General features: G+C 38.5%; 1 protein-coding gene across 19 annotated transcripts in view; it reads left to right on the forward strand.

Moving 5' to 3' along the window:
- LOC107224961 (microtubule-actin cross-linking factor 1) overlaps nucleotides 1–22643 on the forward strand; it is a 173222-nt gene that overhangs the window by 128297 nt on the left and 22282 nt on the right. For 11 of the 19 annotated variants that reach the window (XM_046733678.1, XM_046733679.1, XM_046733680.1 and 8 more), the window contains 11 exons: nucleotides 150–368; nucleotides 5963–6078; nucleotides 6304–15940; nucleotides 17586–17732; nucleotides 17847–18070; nucleotides 18154–18948; nucleotides 19101–19969; nucleotides 20260–20549; nucleotides 20633–21676; nucleotides 21825–22302; nucleotides 22409–22578. In XM_046733678.1, the coding sequence (XP_046589634.1) occupies nucleotides 150–368; nucleotides 5963–6078; nucleotides 6304–15940; nucleotides 17586–17732; nucleotides 17847–18070; nucleotides 18154–18948; nucleotides 19101–19969; nucleotides 20260–20549; nucleotides 20633–21676; nucleotides 21825–22302; nucleotides 22409–22578 (13989 nt within the window). Of the gene's footprint in view, nucleotides 1–149; nucleotides 369–1557; nucleotides 2161–3157; nucleotides 3604–5962; nucleotides 6079–6303; nucleotides 15941–17585; nucleotides 17733–17846; nucleotides 18071–18153; nucleotides 18949–19100; nucleotides 19970–20259; nucleotides 20550–20632; nucleotides 21677–21824; nucleotides 22303–22408; nucleotides 22579–22643 lie in introns of those variants that run through there. The other 8 variants (XM_046733694.1, XM_046733695.1, XM_046733697.1 and 5 more) reach the window with 4 other exon arrangements.

Here is a 22643-nt window from a genome sequence, read left to right on the forward strand (position 1 = left end):
TTTATATAATCCGTTCTTTACGCACACAGCATATTTTTGAATATACGTTCTTCAGTATTCTTATTCTTTATCATTGCTTGATGGAGGCTAACGGTAATGGCCTACCCGATCTAATTCACTAACCCTAACGGACTAACCTAACACTTTAGATATACGCCCAGAGGCTAAGAGCATTCAGGGAGCAGTTGGAAGAGGTTTGCCCATCGTTGGATGCTTCGGTGAAACGACCACGACGAGACTCGGCCACAGTAGACAACGTTGTCCGTGAACTAGACACTCTGAACAGAAGATACACCACTCTTCTCAGCCTTCTTCAGGAACGTGCTCGGAAGCTGGTTCTACTCTTCCCTGAAGATTTGGCGCTACAGGTGAGTTTTCCATTCTCTATTACACTTTCGACACATGTTTTTTATTTGTCGATGACTGAGTTGTTACATGGAGACCAATTAGCACATTTTTGAGATTTCATGTGGCAGGGATCTCCTTGGAAATATTTTATATCTTGACAGCTAGTGTGTATGACGAATGTGCCAACTGAACAAAATATCGAGTTGAACATTAGAATTTAAAAGTATACTCCACCCTTTGTTAAATCAACATGGTGATAATATTTTGATCCAACTGCAGAAAATCATAAAGCAGTCCAATCCCACACGGAAATTATTTGTGAAATAAATTGGCTCTTAAAATGTTGAAACTGCAAGTTAAAAATGAGATGAACTCAGTAGGCGAGTTAGATTTTATCACCGGCAGACCTGGGCTGAACTATTTTAGGTATAATTTAACCTATACCGATGTGGAACAAGAGACATTAATAGATTAAATCAGTGAGGCGATTTTCAACTAGCTTAATTTGAAGTTACGTAAGCTATCGTATCATTTGCGATAAAATATTATAAATTTGACGATTCAATGAGGCGAGAAATTTTGCTACCGTCGATATTTTTTTCACACAACTGGTGGAAATGCAACTCTGGTTAGTGCGGCATTTTTAACAGTTTCTTCGATTCTTAATTCTATTCACTTTCACATTACCAGGTAAACGAATTATTATGCTCAAGTATTCATGAATTCAGTATAATACAAACACGTGTATTCACTATAGTGAATGTATAGCTACTATTCCCTAAAACATTAGTGACGTTGTAACATACATTATTGCTTGATGACATCATATGTATTTTTTCTTGTGATGATGTATGCGTATTGAATGGCAAATACTGCTAGGGGCTACGATTTTTTTCTCCTTTAAACTGCGTAAAAAGCTAATTTGAATTATTTCGTTACAAAGACCCTCAGAGGCGGTACTCCAATAAGATTCTAAATTCGATCATGCAATTCAAAAAGGATATAGTAATTTCATGCACATCGTTTTCCTTCTCACCTGGACATTAATCTTCTATCTATTCCGGTCTTATCTCTATTTTTCCTCTTATCTTTGATTTACAACACTTTTTCGATTAGGTAGAATGATTTCAACCGAATGGAAACTTGATAGGTACGAATAACTTGAAAAATGTAAATAAGATATTTTAATTAAAAAAATCCAGAATCTAATTAAATTCGTTTTTCTACCTTGAATTACGAAATATTTATAAATTAATTGTCATAGAATTTGAATACGTCATAGTTATGCTGGTCCCAAAGGTCACAACTGATCCTGATTGTATGACATCACTTAAATTCGTTGAGAGCAAATTTTTTATACATTTTTTTACGGAGGCTACTTTTCATAATCAAGGAACCAGATAATTTCATCTCGATACTTATGTATTTCGTTGGAAATTTTATCTCTACTGATAATGTGAGCGAAATATTTTTTCACGACAGAACGGTTCTTTCCCTCTCTTAATGACAATGTAACAATTGACAAAACTACAATTTCTTCATTTTTTCCAAACTTGAGTTTTTATCGCATGGTAAGTGAGCTTTTGCGTTGCGGGTAAGCAATGAGGAAGAAGATCAATAAATGCTGGAGGTGTGTAGGTAGGTGGGTGGGGTGGCTGTTCAGCCACGAGACAGTGTAGGTGTCTGAGTGGGCAGTCAAAGTTGGCCTTGCTCAGAACCACTTAATCACATCGGGTTACCATAAATGAACAGAGATACGTGGGTTTTGCAAAATACTGCTTTCTGATGTTACAGCTTGCAATTTATCGAAAGGTATATACATTGTTCCTGTTTGCTGCATAACGTGTTTCTGTATGGTTCCCAATAATCTAAGTGCAGTCATGCTGCTTTCACGAAAATCGCGATGAAAATAAGGAAAAAACTGGTGGAACTATAATGAACCTGAATTATTCAGATGTCTGATATTGCGTGGTGGAAAACGAAGTGTACAAACAAGTTTAAGCAAAGAATTTGCATTAAGTAACTCTGTATGTAAACAATTTTGAAATATTTCTTGTGTGTGTTGTATTTGTACCAGAAATCATAGTATTATAATGAAATAAAAATATTTTTCAAGCAGTTTTTTCCAGTGTATCAAAGTAGAGAGAGGGAACTGAAATCAGATAAACGATAAGCTAGATCAGATCGTGCGGTTAACGTTCGAATAGATCAAGTAATCTCCTTTATTCTTCAACATTCTTAAATTTTATTGTATCATGTGTAGTATATGTTTTTCAATGTGGTATTTAATAATTTGTGAATAATACAAATAAAAGTGTGATATCAAAATTTTGTAGATTGCGTACCTATCTTGGAATGCTGTATTGCACCATTTGATAAGCTTGCTTTTATATCAATTCTTGTTACCAGATATCTACCGGTGTAAAATTTCAACCTCAGGCCAATTTCTTCAAATAATTAATTATGGCAGTAATAGTTTATATAAAACAGAATAACAATTAGAAAATTGAAGAGTGCTAATGCGATGTGCTAATGAGATGTGTCGGCACAGATACATTTTACAATATTTTTTTTTGAAGAGAAATTATGATAATTCATGGCCTATCTTACTTATGAGTTAATTGAATGAACATGTTTATCGCTATAACCGGTAAAGCGTGATATTATTTCTAAGGATATGACCGCTGGCATCTGGGTGTTGCAAAGAAGAGGTCATGTGTTCATTCAGAAACAGAGAGGGAGTCATAAAATAAAGTTAAGCCTACACTCGGTTTGATCTTGCTTAACTCCACAACTGCCACTCTCCAAGTCAGTGTCACAGCCAACCTTGTGCCGTTCACATCGCTACCAGTTACTGGTCAAACGAATACTCAGTTTCTTAATTCGTGTAATATTACTGAACGAATTTATAAAGAAAACTGAAATATGTCCACTTCCAGAGGAGATTCTTATAACTTAGTGTTGTGTTACAGTATTTAAATGTATGCCTCTTTTGCATATATTACAGAAGTGTCTCAAATATGTGAATAATAAATAGGCTACACAACGTATACAAAATGTGATTTCGATCAGTACGAAACCTGGATACTAAAATAGCAGTGTCTTTAATCGTGGTGTAACTGTCATAATGTGAAGTTTTTAGTTATTGAGGGTAAATTTATTGTAATTAAGCTTGATACTGAATAATTGAGTCGGATACTGCAGACTTGAAATGAAATAAACATGAAGCAGTCCAAGAAACGTATCGTCAAGCAGGTAATGTTAAATAACCTGAACCGGTTATAACGTTGATAAAACCATCGTACAGACTAGGAAAATAAATTTTCAAAGTTCAATTCCATCATGGTGAAAAGGCATTTGTCCTGAAATATTAACTCAACCTTAACGAAAATAAATCAATCCTACAAATAGTTGTAAAGTTGAATAGTGGCAGGTGAATTTTACCTTTAAAGATTCGAATGCAAGGACAAATACAATTTTTTATTATAGTCATGCCTGTCTGATCGTTGATAAAGATAATGCAACGCTATTGTGGTTTGCTAATCATACAAACCACTGAGTCGGAGGACTTGCGCAAAGTATCTTGGATATAATCGCTAAAATGCTAATTAAAATTTCAGTTGCTGTAATAATGTTCAAAATAACGCAAATAATTATTATATTCATGCGAGAGCGTAATTTTTATTGCAATGTCCTAAACTAGATTCTTGACCAGTTATAAGTAATGTAATGATTTCACTCTACAAGGCTTCACGAGTCTAAGAAAATTAACATCAGTGTATGGCATTTAGTTTGCTAGAAATAGTTTTCTCAAATGTTGCAATTGTTGTCGACATTCCAATTATGACGTAATAGTTAGGACCAAGTTCACGGCAGTGGAGCAGGCTGCTTGCTACCTATGATGTCACCGGCTATTCCAAGTACCTGACTGATTTCACTGAATACTTGTCACAGTCGTGTTTACTCTAACTTCAATGCCCGCTACTCTGATGCTCACATAATCATTTAGTAATGATGAATCAAAAAAATCGAATTCAACATTCCCTGTAAACAACTCGATTTGATTTTCATGAAATCATGTAATATGTAACTGTCTGAATAGTGTCCTTACTATTGGTCGTAGCAAAATATTTCACTTTAACCGTAATTCTGTATGTAAGAAAGCGATGCACACAAAAATTTGAAGGCTACTTCTTTAACAAGTTGTCGGTCCTTCGTTGGTCTAAATATAAACTGACAAAGTCAGCCGAAGTCTACCTCCACGTGAGTTGGCTGTCATGAAAGCTATATTATAAATAGATATTGTTTCGTGAATGGCTTCAGGCGTCTCAGTTTTTCATAGCATTTTCAGCAGGAAAGACGTATATTCTTTAGTTTGGTTAACAAAAAGATGTGACAGACGTCTTTCGTTGCATTTTTCCAGCATTGTGTACACCGTGCACTGTGTATTTAATACTAATAAGGTGGTAAACGTTTGTGAAGGTGGATAGTCAAGTTTCATGAAGTTTATTAGTAACTATCGGTGTACAAGTTATAAATTGTGACAAAAATGAAACTGGCGCTATAGTTGAGTGTATCAATTATACTAAGTAGGAGATTAAATTTTTCGGAACAACAAACGTTAGCAATGTGGTCATTCTGTGCACGCTATTTGTGAAAATTAGGCATACTTTATGATGCTGAGTTAAAAATTGTCTGATAATAATATTATTAATAGTAACCGAAATTTAAAGAGTGATAATTGACCACGTATATTTCACATTCTTTTTTTTTTTAAATTTTTTTGCATATTAAAATGCGTAGAAATCATAGGGCAGTAGTTAAATCGTTAGGATTGTGTTATGAAAAAAATGATAGCGTTGTGAGATGAGTTCGTAATGACCATTATAGCCGATTTCTCAATAAACGTGATATCAAAATCTGTAGGCATTCAGTTTCGTAAACACTGGTTATGCTTCGTAAAATAGAAATCTTGTTTTCATTGTGGTAGAGATGGTCATCTCGCAAAATTAATTCAGTGGTATTTCATTTGTCTAGTGCAGAGATTGATTGCCTACACTTGAATCTGTTGAAAATAAAATTATATTACTAATTAAACAACTAAACTCACTGTTTATTATGTTTATTATGTTACGTGCGTATGTAAAAGTGATTAGTATTGAAGTTATTACACACACTCAACTTGATGTAATAAAGCATTATGATCTCTGGCTAAAGAAATGGAAATGTTGAGTTATCATAATTCAGTGAAACAAATGATGCAAATGAAAGTGAACTCTATCGTTATAAATAATTAATTGAATTATTGATTCATTTTGTTTTTATATCAATTACTTCACAGTAAATTTAATTAAGAAGTGTATAGACAAAATGCAAATTCAGCTGTTTCATGTCAGCATGAAATTGATAATGATGACACGATGCACCTGCTTACCAGAGCAAAGTACAGTGACCTATAAGTGATAGGGGGGGGAGAAGTGAAGTTTTCATTTTTCGACGTGTTTAAAATAGAATATACAAACATTAATACAACATAATAATATTAAAAGTTTAACGAAAACAATTCCGTTGAAAAATGCTAACGGTAACATATCTATTATCGTTACTGTTTCAGCGTGTTCTTCAGGAGCAAAGACCATTGAGGACATTCAGGACTGAATTCAACATTTATGAAAGCTCGTCCAGTGAAGAACGATATACCTCGACGACAACACATTACACGCAATCACAGTGAGCATTTAAATTACTGAATATAGCTTTGGAGTATACTCAAAACTTAGTTAAAAAGAGTCAAAATTACAAAAGCATTAATGTAATGATCAAGCAACAATTCAAAATAACTAAATAGTGTGATGATTTTGAAAGCGCTTGACAAAATATGGTATGGCTTAATGTATATGTAAGTAAGTTTTACGTTACATTTTTAAGATTATTGATATTTTATTATAATCGCAGGTACACGACAGAACATCATGAATCAACCGCGGTTACCTCGTCTAACGAAATTCAGCTTAAACCTAGGGAAGCACCGTCGCTTAAACGGCCACATGGCAATCATAGCTTTACGACCAATGGAGATGCGACGAAAATATCAGATACTGCGACGTCAAAGTCTCAGTGGTCTGGAAGTAGTATGCAATTTAGCGAAATTAGGAGTCTCAAAAGAATACACAGGGCGGAAGAGGGAATCGGTACTGATAACATAATCGAAGCTAGGGGGATCATTCACCCAGCTACTGGTGAAGTTCTCACAGTAGGAGATGCGATAAGTCTTAGAATACTCGATGTTAGGACCGGTAGGATAGCCACATCTCCAGATGGTAAGACTAGTGTGCCTATCGACGAGGCTGCTCGCGTTAATATCATTGACGCCAACCTTGCAAACAGATTGTTAGGTCCTTGTGGCGTCACCGAAGATGGACGCCAAGTTTCACTCCTTGAGGTTATTCAACGGGAACTATTTGACGCAGAACGAGGAGATGACAGAGTAAAGGTAACATATGTTGCAACTTCAGGAGTTAGCGTTGCTGATGCGATGAAACAGGGTTTGTTAGATCCAGAGACTGGCCAATTTATAACTTTAAGCGGTGAACACATTTCCATCGAAGAAGCATACTCCCGAGGTTATTTGATCAGAATTGATACGACAGTTAAAATAAAACGAGGTGCACTCGCATTATCTGATGCAATCTCCCAAGGCTTGGTGGATGACAGATCTAGTCACATCATTGACAGAAACACAGGGAAGGTCTATTTTTTGGATGAGGCAATTGAAAGAGGTTTAATTGACCCGGACATCAAGGAAATCGTCGATACGAAGCATGACACAAAGCTCACAGTATCTGAAGCTATTGCGCAGGGTATACTGAATCCTAAATTGGGAAAATATATGCATGGTATATCACTAGAGAAACTTTCGCTGAACGAAGCCAGGCGAAGACAATTAATTATCAAACCAATGACTTTGAAAGACTGTTGCGATTTGGAAATCATTGACGACAAAGGTAAAATCGCGAGTCCAGCACATCAGAGTAAGTTGGGAATACTCGAAGCTTTATCGAAGGGTGTTTTAGATGCTGACCACATTAAATCTATATCAGATACCAAAGAAAATGATTTGCTCACGTTAGCAGATGCCTTGGCAAAGGGTATTGTTTTGCCAGAGGGCAAATTCAAAGATAGCTCCACGGGCGAAGAATCAACCATTCCAGAAGCAGTTGATCGAGGTTTAATCACATCTGTCGCACAAAAATCTATATTCGACATTGATGGTTTCAAGGATCCTATTTCAGAAGAATTTATTAGCTTAAACACGGCTTTGCTGAAAGGTTTAATCAGCCCAAAGTTTGGTGGCTCCTTTGTTACTGACTTGAAGAGTGGAAAGACAGTTTCAATGGATGAAGCTATGGGTCAAGGTCACGTGCGACCGGAAGTACTAGAAATGTTGAACCGTGGAATAGGAGTTACGGATAAAGGTAAAGAAATTAGCGTGCTAGAAGCAGTATTAATTGGACTGTTGGATCCAAAATCGGGTCAATTATTAGATCCTAGAAGCAAGAAACCAGTGCCTTTAGAAGAAGCAATTAAACGTGGCCTTATCACGCCAGATGGTGCAGCGCTGCTAGCCAGTTTGCTAAATATTACTGTAACCACCCAGACTGTAACCAAGACTGTCAAACGATACGTGACCGTAACAGAAACTGGTGAAACAATAACAAGAGATTATAAAATAACTTATGGAGAAGCGCTGAGCAAAGGTTTACTCAATGAACAGACAGGAGAGTTCAGAGATCCTGACAATGGTAAAGTAGTGACTATCCAAGAAGCCATTAAGGAAGGTCTAGTTAGTGATCCAAAGTTAGACGAGACACCGAGACATTCCCCGAAAAGAACGAGAGATTTTCCAGCTAAACAAATGACGTTTGAAAGTACCGTTACTGCCAACGTAAATACTCCTGTACGACCTCCACGGGGCTTATCACCTACTAAGGCTATTGGTACTACGACAACAATTATCACTAGAGAAATTCATCCACCACTGAAAGAGAGATCACCATCTCCCACTAAAATTTCAGTAGTAACAAAATCAATAACTCCTCAACCAGTCACTGTTAGTACGAGCAGTGTAACAATCACTTCTAGCGCTACATCTACTTCGACAATATCCACAGAGTGGACTTCTTCTCCTAAAGGAAAGTCTCCTTCACCTGTAAAAGACTGGTCTCCATCGCCAGCTAAAAGTAGATCCCCATCACCAACAAAGATGAAAACTCACATGCCATCTGCCACTACCACTATTACCACAAAACGTAGATCCCCATCTCCCGCAAAGGTAGAAAGAAAGCCCAGCAAGGAAGAAAAGATTATTTCTGCGACATCCCACTCTAAATCTACTTATCCGGAACCTACGGAAGTGGACAAGTTTTCGTCAACGGTAATCAGTACGTCAGTGAAAACACATTCTACAGAATTCATTGAAAATGAACGAGCATCAACAGAAAGAAGAGTATTCGAATTGCCAACAGACGGATGGATGTTGTCTGAAGCTATTGAGCAAAAGCTGTTTGATCCAGTTACAGGTCTCTTTATAATTCCAGGTACAGATAGATTAGTTTCGTTTGAAGAGTGTGTGAAGCTTCAAATTATCAACCCCAGTTCCGGTGTTGTGATAGACCCAAATAATGGTAGGAAGATATCGTTATTGAGAAGTCTTGAGAAGAATATTTTAGACTCTACAGGCCATTATACTCAACCATCCAAAATTCCAATGAAAACAGCTATTGCTAAAAGATTAATAATTTTGGAACAGAGATCCATGGAAGTCGATACAACAACTCACAGATTATTCCAAATAACTAAAGTATCTGGTGGACCAGATAAAGTTGCTGTATCACAGCTTGATGACCCATCAAAAATTACAGAAATCAAAAGTACTGAAGAATTATCGACACTAGAACCTTTACAAGTAGCCCAGGGCATTATTTATGATCCAGCTACTGCTTTGGTAATATTCACAGAGACAGGTAAATCTACGACACTCCTAGGAGCTATTACAGAAGGTGCAATACAACCGGAAGCCATAGTAGTTAAGCACCCACAGACAGGAAAAGATATTCAGATTCAGGAAGCAATTGAAAAGGGTATTGTAAACCCGGTTACAGGTGTATACAAAGATGAAACTGGTAGAAGTATATCAATCGCTGATGCTGCTAAATTTGGTGTGGTAGCCGTGCTAGGCGCGCCCTTGGTTGCTGCAGCAGCAGCTGTAGAAGCTGTCAAGAAAGCCATGGTGGAAGATCCGAAGACGGGTGAAAAGATTCCACGTGAAGTTGCTATTGAGCGTGGTCTGGTGTCACCTGACAAGGTGGTAAGTAGAACAGAAATTGTGACGACTACTGTTGTTGTGACTGATCCAAAAACAGGTAAAGAAATTCCTGTCAACGAAGCAATCGAGAAAGGAATTGTAAGTCCGGAGGAGTTGCAGAGGTTGTCAGCAGTTCCTGATTCAACGGTAAAAGTCAAAATCCTAGATACTACAAGTATTTCATTAGACGATGCAGATGACACAAGACCGTCGCCTGGGGAGAAGACACGAGGTCGTGTAACTACTGAACCGAAGTACAAAGTCACCATTGGTAAAGCAAGATCCTTGTCTCAGAGTCCAGAACGCGAAGCAAGACCTATTTTGCTGCAAAAAATGCGAAAAAAGATTGTGAAACCGAAGGATGCAGCAGAAAGTGGCATTATTGATGCTAAGACTGCAGAAATCTTGGAAAAAGCAGTAACGACTGTTGGTCAAAATGGGGAAACTCTCACACTAGCAGAAGCTATAGAATCAAACAAAATCATTCCTGATAGTGGTAAAATTATCGATCCCCAAAGAGGAGATGTTCTTAACATCAAAGAAGCCTTGGAACGTGGTATATTGGATCCTGAAAGTGCTAACGTGCTGGTACCACTAGCAAGAAGCCTGTCACTACCTAGCTTGTATGATCAAGGTCTTCTCGAACCTACAGAAGGTAAGGTCATACATCCCGAAACCGGAGCACACTTAACACTCCATGAAGCAATCATATGTGAAATAGTTGACCCCTTCTCCAAGCTTACACATCTAAGTGGCGAAAAAATCACGTTAGAGACGGCCATTGAAAAAGACATTGTCGATGGAGATCGATCCCTTGTAAAATTGAAAGACGGAAACATAAATCTCGTTGAAGCGGTTGAGAGTCAAGTATTTGAAGTTCGCCACTCAACTAGTCCAACACAAATACCTCCAGCCGGTATGACTTTCCCTGTTGCACTTAAACGTGGTCTTGTTGATCCCAGTACAAAACAAATAAAACATCCTATCACTGGAAAAGTTTTACCAGTTGAGGAGGCAATTAAAGAAAACTTTATAATGGCTCTTCCCTATCCAGCAGCACCTGATAGTACTGACCTATCGAAAGCCTTGGAAGCTGGCCTTATAGACAAGGATAAAGGTGTTTTCACCCATCCGTCAACAGGCACTGCAATTCCAATTGCGGAAGCTGTCGAATCCGGTTTACTTGTGATCAAGCCACAAGTTGAAGGTGAAACTATCACTGCTGTGACTGAAACCATCACTTCGTATCATACAATTACAACTAAAACTATAGAACTCTTACCTGGATATGTACTCTTAAGTGCTACAGAAATACAAGATATAAATAACGGAGAAATTATTCCTATGGAGCAAGCGAAGCAAAGGGGTATCGTGAGGGATGAATCTGAAACTAAAGAACAATTTACAACCAGAGATATAAAAATGACGTTCAGTGATGCAGTAGCGAGAGGTTTGGTTGATATGAATGCGGGAACATACACAGATCCTGGAACTGGTACTATTATGCCTATCGCTAAAGCCATAGAAGTTGGGATCTTGGACACGTCGTCAACAAGTGATACATCAGATTCTCCAAAAAAATCACCAAATTCTAGTTTGACTGTATTAGAAGCAGTCGAAACAATCTATGACGAAGGAACAGGCAAATTCAAGGATCCAAAGACAGAAAAATCGTACAATTTCTCAGAAGCCATAGAAGTCGGACTTATTGAACCAGATTCAGTAGTTTACGACGTAAAAACAGCAGAATCTGTCACAACTAAGGAAGCTGTTGAGCGAGGTCTTCTTGACTCAAAAACTGGAAAAGTAAAAGACAAAGATGGAGGTTCTATTTCTGTAACCGAAGCAGCTAAGTTAGGTCTCTTGGCCATTGTTGCTGCACCAGTTCTTGCAGGAAAAGCTATTGTAGATGCCGTGAAGAGTCATCAAAACGTTGAGAAGAAACTGCCTGTCACCTCAGCAAAAGACATTAGTCCACCCAGAGAAACATATCCTCGTGATACTATTCAGATTGTAACTGCTGGCCCTGCCGATGAATCGGTCGATGGTTCAGTTGAGAGGACGCCATCACACACAGTTGTAGAAGTACAGAAGAAATCACCAGAACGTGAACAACCAGTCATTGAAACGTCGCTTGGATTAGCTCTAGAGAATAATCAGATCGACCCAAGAATAACTAGAATCATTATTGGCGACCAAGAACTTCCGTACACTCTTCAAGAGGCTTTAGAACAACGCAGAATTGAACTGAGCGAAAGTATTGAAATAATCAGCAAAACATTAATCAGGCAAGTAGCAGTACGACCAAAGTTCAAAGTTACTGTATCTAAAGATCTGACACCACAATTTCTTGCCGAGCAGGGTGCGTATGATCTCAGTACAGATAAGTTTGTGGACCCTGAAACTGGAGATAAAATTTCATTCAATGAGTTTGTACTTGATCTTGAGTTGCTCGATCCTAATAATGTCTGGGTCAAAGATTTGTCAAGTAAAACAGAAAAGTATGTTACCCTTGGAGAAGCTATCGAACGACCACTGGTCGATAGAAATTTGGGAAATATGGTTGATCCAAAATCGGGAAAGAAAGTACCATTTTTCGAAGCAATTAAACTTGGTTGGATTATAGAGAGAGAACACGTTGTAGAAGAAGAACGCCTGTCTCTGACATTACAGGAGGCAATAGAAGCTGGTGTATGTGATCCGCACAGTGGTGGACTACGAGATCCAAGATCTGGCGAGCCCCTGACACTAGTTGATGCAGTTGAAACTGGATTGATTGATGCAGATTCTATTAGCATACGAAACCCTACGACTGATGAAATATTGCCTTTTGGCGAGGCTGTAGAAAGTGGTATCGTAGATCTGAACAGAGGGGTGATTGTAAACGTTGAAACAAGGACAGAAATTGACATCAAAGTCGCATTCCTGAAAGGTTTTGTTGTTCCTGGGCTGAGAAAACCGATATCTTTAGAAGCAATCGTACACAAGGGCATGTATAACCCACAATCTGGTACTATTAAGGATCCTCTAACCAAACAAGAAATTGATATAGAAGAAGCAGTTCGCAGAGGAATCGTGGATGCTTTTATTACCGAATGTCAAGATACAGCAGCAGGCTCCTTCATGTCCCTTGACGATGCAATCACTATCAAGCTTATTAATCCAAACACAGGTCGCTTACGTGATACTAAAGCCGGAGAACTTGTACCCCTTGACACAGCACTCAACAAAGGTCTCATTATTACTGCACCGTTTGTGCCCACCTTGATCGACGTAATTGTTCAAGAATATTACTCTCCGAAAACGAGTCTTGTTTTAAATCCGATGACCGGTGAGGAATTGACCATTCGACAAGCCTTAGCTATCGGATATATAGATGGAAGATCAATTAAAATTAGGGATGACAGAAATGATACTGTTATTCCTTTACAAGATGCACAGAAGAAGAATCTTGTAGATTTAGAAAAGGGTCTTTTACTATCTCCGTATTCTATGACTCTGGACATAGCTTTTGAAAAGGGGTACATTTTGTCCACAATCAAACCATGGACCTTGCAAGAGGCTCTGGCGCATCAATGTTATGATCCAAAAACAGGAATCTTCACAATTGATGGTAACAAATTCACATTGGAGGAGATGATAATGAAAGGAGTGATTAGCCGCGACAGTTCGTCCATTAAAGATCCACGAACTGGAAATATAATATCTCTCGCTGATGCTATGAAACATGGTCTTATTGACCCGAAAACTGGGACTGCGCTGGATACTGTTACTGGCATTTCTCTGACACTTACTGATGCTCTAGAAAGAGGCCTGATAGTACCTGCAAAGCGAAAAATATCTCTTCCCGAAGCGGTTTTCAAGGGATTTTATGATCCCAAAACTGGTAAATTCAGTAGTCTTGAATCTCATGAAAAACTTTATACCGATCAAGCTATCAAGAAGGGTGTCATCGATCCTACATCGGCTATTGCTCGTGATCCAAGCGGGTATGTAATCACTTTCAACAAAGCCATTGAACAGCTCATAGTGGATCCCAGAACTGGAACAATAACAAACGACCAGGGGCAAAGCATTGATTTTCATGAGGCTTTTGAACGAGGACTGTTGGTCGAGGCCCGTCGGCCTATGAGCCTTAGTGAAGCAATATCTAAAGGTATCCTGGATGAAGAAAAAGATGCTTTCTTAGACCCTCAAACTGGTGCCCACTTAACTTTAATCCAAGCAATTCAAGAAGATTTAATAGATGCCGAGTCTGTGACAGTGAAGGATGCACGTACTGGTTTCTTGAAGAAAATAACTTTGAATGAAGCAATCCAACGTGGCTGCATTGACCGGATTACTGGTCGAGTCAAGGACTTTACACGAGATAATTTAGAAATATCTTTGAAAGAGGCTTATGAAGCTGGACTAATTATCGATAATAAGGCAGCGGTATCTATACAGCGAGCAATACATCAAGGATTGTACGATGACAAGACTAGAAAAATTACCGATCCGAGTACTGGCAGGGCTATTACTTTGCACGAAGCCATGCGAAAATGTGTTATCAGCCCTACCTTGGCATGCTATTGGGATAAACGAGCAGAGCGGCTATTATCACTTGCAGAAACATGTCGTGCTGGTGTTATCGACAGAAGATCTGGAGTTTTCAGGGAGCCCGGAGCAAATTGTTCTATTTCATTATCTGATGCTCTGCAGGTTGGCTTAATTGTTGACATTGAAAGTACAGGATTTGGATTCTACGAAGCCATTCTTATGGGCATGTATGACATTCCAACTGGTCGATTTGTACATCCATCCAGCGCTAGAAAACTTACCTTAGCCGAAGCTTGTCAGGAAGAACTTATCAATCCCTTAATTTCCGTTGTCAAGAATACCAAGACCAATAAATATATACCTTTGGCTGACGCAATTACCGATGGGCTTATTGACGCGGTTCGTGGTACCTACAATATTCCTGAGATTGGTAAAGTTATGAATCTACAAGAGGCACGTAAAAAGGGTTTTGTTGTGCCTTATAAAAAACCACTCACAGTCGAAGAAGCTGTTAAATGTGGTCTATATCGTGGTGACAGTGGTAAATTCGTTGATCCAGTTGCTAACGAATTTCATGAAATACCACAGGCTCTTGCCATTGGTCTAATTGATCCAGAGACAACTGCTCTCAAAGATGCCACTACTGGTCAAATTAAGTCCTTGCAAGCAGGAATCGAAGATGGTACAATTGACGTATCTAAAGGAAGAGTACTTGATCCTAAAACAAAACGTGCCTACAACATTGATGTTGCACTGGAGCGTGGCTTATTAGTGACCCTTGATAAACCATTGATTCACCAACCAGAACGCAGAACGTCGTTAGAATTGCTGAAGGCATCAATGAAAGACAAAGGCGTTAGAGAATGTACTTTGGAAGAAGCAATCAGATATGAACTACTCAATTCGGATGCTTCTGTCGTTAAAGATCCTAGGACTGGAAGATTCATTAGTGTGACCACGGCAATCAGCGAAAGCGTAATTGATCCCTCCAAAAAGGTGACATTTGAACCTCAAGCTGGAAAAGTACCTTCCCAATGTGTTAAATTTGAGGAGACAGTTGTGTTTTTCAGCGAACCTCTGACATTTGAAACAGCCGTCGAAAAAGGCTATTTGGTTCTTGAAACTGGAAAAATGAAAGATCCCAAGTCCAACGAATCGTTGACATTGAAAGAAGCCGTTACCCTCGGAATTATAGATCCAGATTCCGCATTGATCAAAGATCTGCAGAAGAAAAAATTGGTCAAATTACCCGAAGCCTTCCGTAAAGGAATTATGGATAGCGAGAAAAGCAATGTCTTAGATACCGCGACGTCTAAGCTGCATACATTACCGAAAGCAGTTGAGAGTGGTCTCTTGGCAACACCCAAGCAAGGAATATCATTTATAGAAGCGTTACAATTCGGCCTTTATAACCCCACGACGGGTGGTTTTCACGACCCCTTTGTTATTACCTCTGTACTAGATCGTAAGCGTTTGACACTATCAGAAGCTATAGAATCAGGCTTAGTTGATCCATCGACGACGGTAATTAAAGACCCTGAAACTGGTAGCATAACAAGTCTGCTAGAAGCCATAAATTTAGGCAGGGTAGATCCAATATCAGGCAGGTTTATAGAAGGTCCTGAGAACAAGAGTCTAGACTTGGTCAAAGCATTGGAACGGGGTTACATTCTCGCTGCTGAAGCAAGGGTAAGTCAATTTTTGTACATACATTATATTTTTATTAGCTTGCTAAAAGGTTACGGAATATCGCATTTGCCACTGAAATTTTTGTTTTAATGTATCTCAAAGATGAACAATAGAGTTTATGAATTTATTTCAAATATTATTAGTGGAGCTTGGTGGCATGGTCCTGCATGGGCCTTAAATTAGCTGCCAGGGGATGATTAAATTTTTTCTGTTCAATTATTACAAACATATTAATATTTTTTTTTATGTAGATTACACAATCACCTGCATACCAATTTCACGACTACTAGAGAATAAATTAGATAAAAATGTTGTTCCTGTTTTGCATACATCTTCATCCCTTGTCAGAATTGATTATAAAAGTCCGCTTACCATGTTTTGTCTCATTTTTACAGTGTGCCCATGTTACACGCCACCCACACCCCCGTGCTTGTTATCATTTAACATGGGGCTAGTAAAAGACCAACTACTCCCACCTGACACTAACAACCGTGTTGTGCTCTGACTGTAGTGTTGCTGGCACGTCGACAGCCATGCAACGCGTTGGCACACATCATAACAAATCCTTCAGCATCGCTTTGATTAAAAGTCATTAATCCACCATCGTTTTGTCGCATCAGCAAAGCTAATTCGATCTTTGTTTAGTTTTTATAGTTACATTATTTTAGTCATCTTGCTGTTTTGTAACAAGTGTAAGAGTCAGTATTAATCCAAACGATTCTGACTTTTTGGAACACAGTTACTGGTCAATAAGATGATGTTACCATAAGTTTTATGTAGAATATTTGATCAACAATGTTCTGGATTAAAGTAACCACTAATGCAAGTTTGAAAAATTGACCAAATTTTATTACACGGGCATATGTTATTGTACATCCTGGTAATCCACATTTATGTGTTACTAGTGCATGTTAATCAAACACTGATGAACATTCATGTTCAATGTTTAATTTGTCTGAATCCACGTAATTGTCTTTGTCAATCAAAATCCTCAACATTGTTTACCAAATCTTAGCCTAATCCGTCCTATTGTGCTTTAACATAATTTTGAAACTTCGTAAATGATTATTTTTTACTTGAAAATTCTACACCATTTTTTACTTTTTTCAGGCCATATTTTTGATTCCTACTTTAATATCACTTTACGATTTTTTTCTTTACGGAAAGAACACACATTACATACAATTCCTTCATTGTCACACATTCATTATTGTGCGTTTTAATTTATTTGCTTGATGAAAACTTTGCCAATAGTACGTAAGCCTTTGCTATTTATTTTGCTTATTATTGCATATGAGAAACAGTACGTACAGACATGCAGTTCTCGCAGATAAATTAAAGCTACTTTTCACTATTGTATCTATTTTTATGTCACAATTGTCTACTGTATGTGTTGTTTTTGCGTGTTCGTGCTTGCATGTGTGAGTTTGCCCTAAGCTTATATTTTATTCATAAATACAATAGTTATTTATTTTCTTACATCTATAAGCTATTATTTATAAGAGCGTAATATCGTCACTGGTAAGATGCCGATAATTTTATTTTTTATTCTCCCTGTGATCTATTTATATAAGACTTTAGCACTCTGATTTTGTTTTAAAAACTTAGTACAGTTTTTTGAATATCAATTTTAACATTATTGTAGCAAGCGGTTGAAGAAAAGTACAAACTCTGCGATGAGACATTAACGAAACTTCTTCAATGGATATCCGAAGTTGAGGATAAATTAGCCAATCAAGATGTTGTTAAGGAAGATATAGAGGACTTGAGGAATCAAATAAATGTTATGAAGGTCAGTTTTCAGTACAAACAAACTTGCACGTAACATAGAATTTTTATTTTGAATTGACAGAAGTGAAATTTTGTAACCTTTACTTTTGGATACATGTGTGAATTTATTTTGCAGCAAGTAAAAGAAGATTTGGAGTCTCATGTTCGTCCAGTGTCATCATGCGTGGATCAAGTAAGACAAGTTGTTCTCACTGGTAGCGATGTACTATCTAGTGATGAAGTCACCACACTAGAAAAGAGCGGTCGTGCTTTGAAGACTAGGTTCGATAGAGCAGTAGACAGAACTGACAGACTGTTACGCCGTCTCATGGGAGCCAGCGATGAACTTAGCAAATTTAAGTACGTTATTATTCCAACTACATATAATGTATATGCAACCATTTAGATACTTGCTTATTATTAACATTGATCCTTTTTTGTAGGAACGAGATATCAATCTTTTCCACATGGTTGGACAAGGCACGCCGAACACTTGAGGATAAAGAACGATCACTTTCGAACTTGAACAAATTGAGCAGTAGTGCTGATCAGACCCGAGAATTTGTTAGCGATGTTATCGCTCACCAAGCTGATCTAAGATTCATCACAATGGCCGCTCAGAAATTCGTTGATGAAAGTAAAGAATATCTGCAAGTATTAAATGACTTCAGAACCAGTCTACCCCAGCGATTGCCACACAAAGAACCAGTCAGCAGCCAGAGTTCACCTGTGCGAAGTGAAGTCTCAATTGTTACAGCACAGTACAAGGACTTGCTTTCACGAGCTAACGCTCTTTCTGACAGGCTTTCGGGAGTCGGAGGCCGTCAACGTGATTATAGAGATGCGCTTGACAAAGCCAGGCAATGGCTGAAAGAAGTTGAGCCTAGAATACATCAGGTACTTTCAGAACAAGTGGCTGCTGAACCTAAACTAGTGGAAGACCAACTGAGTAAAGCAAAGTCATTAAACAACGAATTCCTGGCCAACGAACGCTTGGTAGACAGTGCGGAGAGCAATTTGAACGCACTGTTGAGATCCCTCGATGGTCAGCTCACACCTAGTGAAGCTAACCAACTTGAGGAACCTGTTCGTGAGCTGGAAGACAAGTATAAACAACTCGGCAATGCTCTGGCTGATAAATGTCAGCAATTGGATACCGCTTTGGTGCAAAGCCAAGGAGTACAAGATGCGCTGGATGGTTTAGTTATTTGGCTCAATAATGCTGAGAGTCAATTCAAGTAAGTAATGTTCACTGTTTTGTTTTGACTACATTTTAGGTTCATGTAACTGAACTCTGTAAAATTGCTTGCATATTTTGGAGTTGCAATTCACAACAATTGAAGAAAGTCTATCTATTGTAAAATATATTTGTGATGCTTTAATTTTGCAGAAACTTACAGAGGCCAGCTAGCCTTCAGAAAGAACGCCTTGAAGAACAACAAAAAGATCAACGTGTACTCCAATCTGATTTAGATAGTCACCGTCCCAGTGTTGACGCTATAACTGCAAGTGCTCATGAGCTACTGATCAACTCAAGTAACGCACGTGTTGCTAAACGTATTGAAAGTAAACTAAAAGATGTCCAAAATAGATTTGAAAAACTCATGGATAAATCTATCCGCCGTGGTGAATTCCTTGATGAGGTTGCTCAGGGTCTGGGTGAATTCAACGCACAGACATCCAAGTTTGATGCATGGTACGCTCATATTATCGAGATGCTGGAGTCAAGAGAATTAAGCAAATTAGGTGTGTCAGAACACGAAAGTAGAATGGCTCAGATAATTGATAAACGTGAAGATCAACGTGGTAACTTCGAAGATCTTATTAAAAATGGAAAGAATTTGGTCAGCAAGAAGGATGTTACTGATGCCGCTCCAATCAGGGATAAGATCAAAGCTCTAGAGTCGCAATGGAAGGAGCTGAACAGTCTCCTTGACGAGAAGCAGCGCCTGAGCAAATCTCGCGCCGAGCAACTTAATGCTTATGAAAAATTACGAGATCAAGTTATTGACTGGTTAACTAATACGGAAAATAAAGTGCAGAGATTACAACCAGTTGCAGTTGATGTTGATAAGCTGAAAAAACAAGCTGAGGAGTTGAAGCCTATTCAAAAAGAATACAGGGATTATGGCATTACTATTGACAAAGTTAATGACCTAGGAATATCGTATGATAGCCTGTTGAAAGAACGAGGCGAGAGTCCAACAAGAAGACGTGGAAGCACCAGTCCGACAAAAAGATCTAGCATTACTAGCCCACGTAAGTGTTTTACCAAGTGAAATTCAGATACACATTTCAGATTATGTTTTAAATATATTTGTTACCATTATCCACGAATCTCTTTCTATAATTCGCTATTCACACACTATCTTCTGGTTTTAAAATTGTGTAGCTCCGTTTTAAATTACAGATTGATACTAATGTATTATCAGATTTACAGACTTATGCCAATTTTGTAACCATCAACTCACACCATCTGCATATTATTGCTGCACTGCATTCATGTCATCGCACATCGTATTTGATTTTGTTTAATATTTTTTTTGTAGTACGTCGTACATCACAAGACCGTCGCTCACCATCCCCTACTAAGTCCTATGCGGTTCAAAGTCCGGTATCTCCAGGTGGTAGCAGTGGCTTCAGCAGCCGTCGATCTAGTCAAGATGGTTTCCACTTGGAGGAACTTTCACCAGTTCAGCAACAGCTTTCTGAAATTAACAACCGTTATAGCCTACTTGGCGTCAGATTGACAGACAGACAGACTGAGCTGGATAATCTTAAGGAAGAGCTCAGGAAACATCTTGATAACCTGAAAACGTTATCCCAATTTTTGGACAAGGTTAGTAGAATTGATCTTGTTTCTTAAACGCTATCGTCTATGTTCTCATCTATTGAAGATTTTATTACTCTTTTGTATTTTAGATACAACGCCAGCTGCCCAAGGAAATCATCCCAGCAACAAAAGAAGAAGCAGATAAGACAGCTAAACAGATCAAATTAGTAATTGAAGAAATGTATGAGAAACAGTCTCTGTTAGACAGTACAAGGACTCAAGTACGTGATCTTGTAAGACGTAAACACAACAGTGAGGGCACAGATAAGCTTAATGATGAACTAGAAGATGTTGCCAGCCGTTGGAAATCTATATCAGACAGATGCAAAGATAGGATCAAATTTTTGGAAGATATCAAAGAATTCCATGACACCTACGAAGGTCTCAATTCCTGGCTGGGCACCAAAGAAAGAATGTTGGGTGCCTTGGGCCCAATTTCATCTGATCCCAGAATGGTTGCAAGTCAAGTACAGCAAGTTCAAGTTCTTCGCGAAGAATTCAGAACACAACAACCTCAACTTGATCACTTGGCTCAAGTAGGAGACAATGTATTGGCTAGAGTAAACCCTGATTCCCCTGATGGTCAGAAGATCAACACAAAGCTGAACAGTGTCTTGCAGCGATGGGCAGATCAGCTTGGGCGACTGGATGAACGTGCCCAGAGCTTGGGTGATGCTGTTGATACAAGCCGCGAATTTGACGCCAGTCTTAATCGACTTCGTGATGCTCTGCAAGGAATTTCTGACAATCTTGACGATCTTCCGCTCGATAAAGATCCTGAAGAACAACTGCGAAAGATTGAAAATCTCGAACGTCAACTAGAAGGTCAAAGGCCACTCTTGGCAGATGTAGAAGCATCAGGCGCTCAATTATGTGAAGTGCTGAGTGATCCTGCTTCGAAATCCGAAATCCAAGGTAAACTGGCAGCTGTTGGAAAATTGTATAACAACCTACAAAAGAAACTAGATCACAGAAAAGCGGAGGTTGAAGGAAACCTACGCGGAGGTAGACAGTTTGAGGCATCTTGCAGCAAAACTCTTGGATGGCTGGCTGACGAACTTGGCAATATGTCGGAAAAACTGTTGGTATCTGCCGATCGAGAGATTCTGCAGCAACAGCTTGATCATCACGAGGTTAGTATCTCTATTTTTAAAACATAATTAGAAAACTAAATCAACAACTTGCATTTAGATAATTATATCACAAACACGAGTTTTCATTCGATTGACCTCGAAGTTACATTCGATATAATCTATAATGGTTCATTCAATTTTTTTACAGCCTGTTTATCGTAATGTAATGAGTAAAGAACACGAGGTAATAATGCTACTGAACAAAGGTCGTGACATGCTATCGCGATCCCAAAAAAGCGAAAACCGCTCCCTCCAAAGAGATCTGGAGAAGATGCACTCGCAATGGGACAGGTTGAAGAAAGACACCGTCGATAGACAAACTAGATTGCAAACATGTGCTGAGCATTGCAAGAAGTACTACCGAGCTCAGGATACGTTCTTGCCATGGCTAAGACAAGCTGAAGATAAACTTGATAGTCTCAAGCCAGCATCCTTCAAGCGTAAGGATATAGAAAAGCAGCTGAAGGAGCTGTCCTCTTTCAGAAACGAGGTGTGGAAACGTTCAGGTGAATTTGAGAATAACAAGACCCTGGGAGAAACGTTTGTTAGTGCCTGTGACATTGACAAAGACGTTGTAAAGAATGAATTGAGTGCGATGAAAACTAGGTGGGACAAATTGAACAATGGTAAGTAGTTTCTGGATAAATTATAATACTGTCGATGATTTTATCACTATTGATTTCTCATGATCAATAACTACTTCAATTAATTTAATCATATTTTGTCTTTCAGATTTGCTTGAAAGAACTCAATCCCTGGAAGACACTGCTCGCCATCTTACCGATTTTAGCGAAAATTTACGCGATCTTCAACATGGACTGCAACGTTGCGAAGATAAACTTGCATCCCACGATGCTCTTGGCGGAGCATCTAAAGATCCTAAACTTCTCGATAGGATTAAGGTAACGGTTTCTTAGCACCATGATAATAGAAAATTATGTTAGCTCGAACAGTCACATTGTTTATC

Source organism: Neodiprion lecontei, chromosome 3 (genome assembly GCF_021901455.1).
Source record: "Neodiprion lecontei isolate iyNeoLeco1 chromosome 3, iyNeoLeco1.1, whole genome shotgun sequence".
In the NCBI taxonomy this organism is placed as follows: domain Eukaryota; kingdom Metazoa; phylum Arthropoda; class Insecta; order Hymenoptera; family Diprionidae; genus Neodiprion; species Neodiprion lecontei.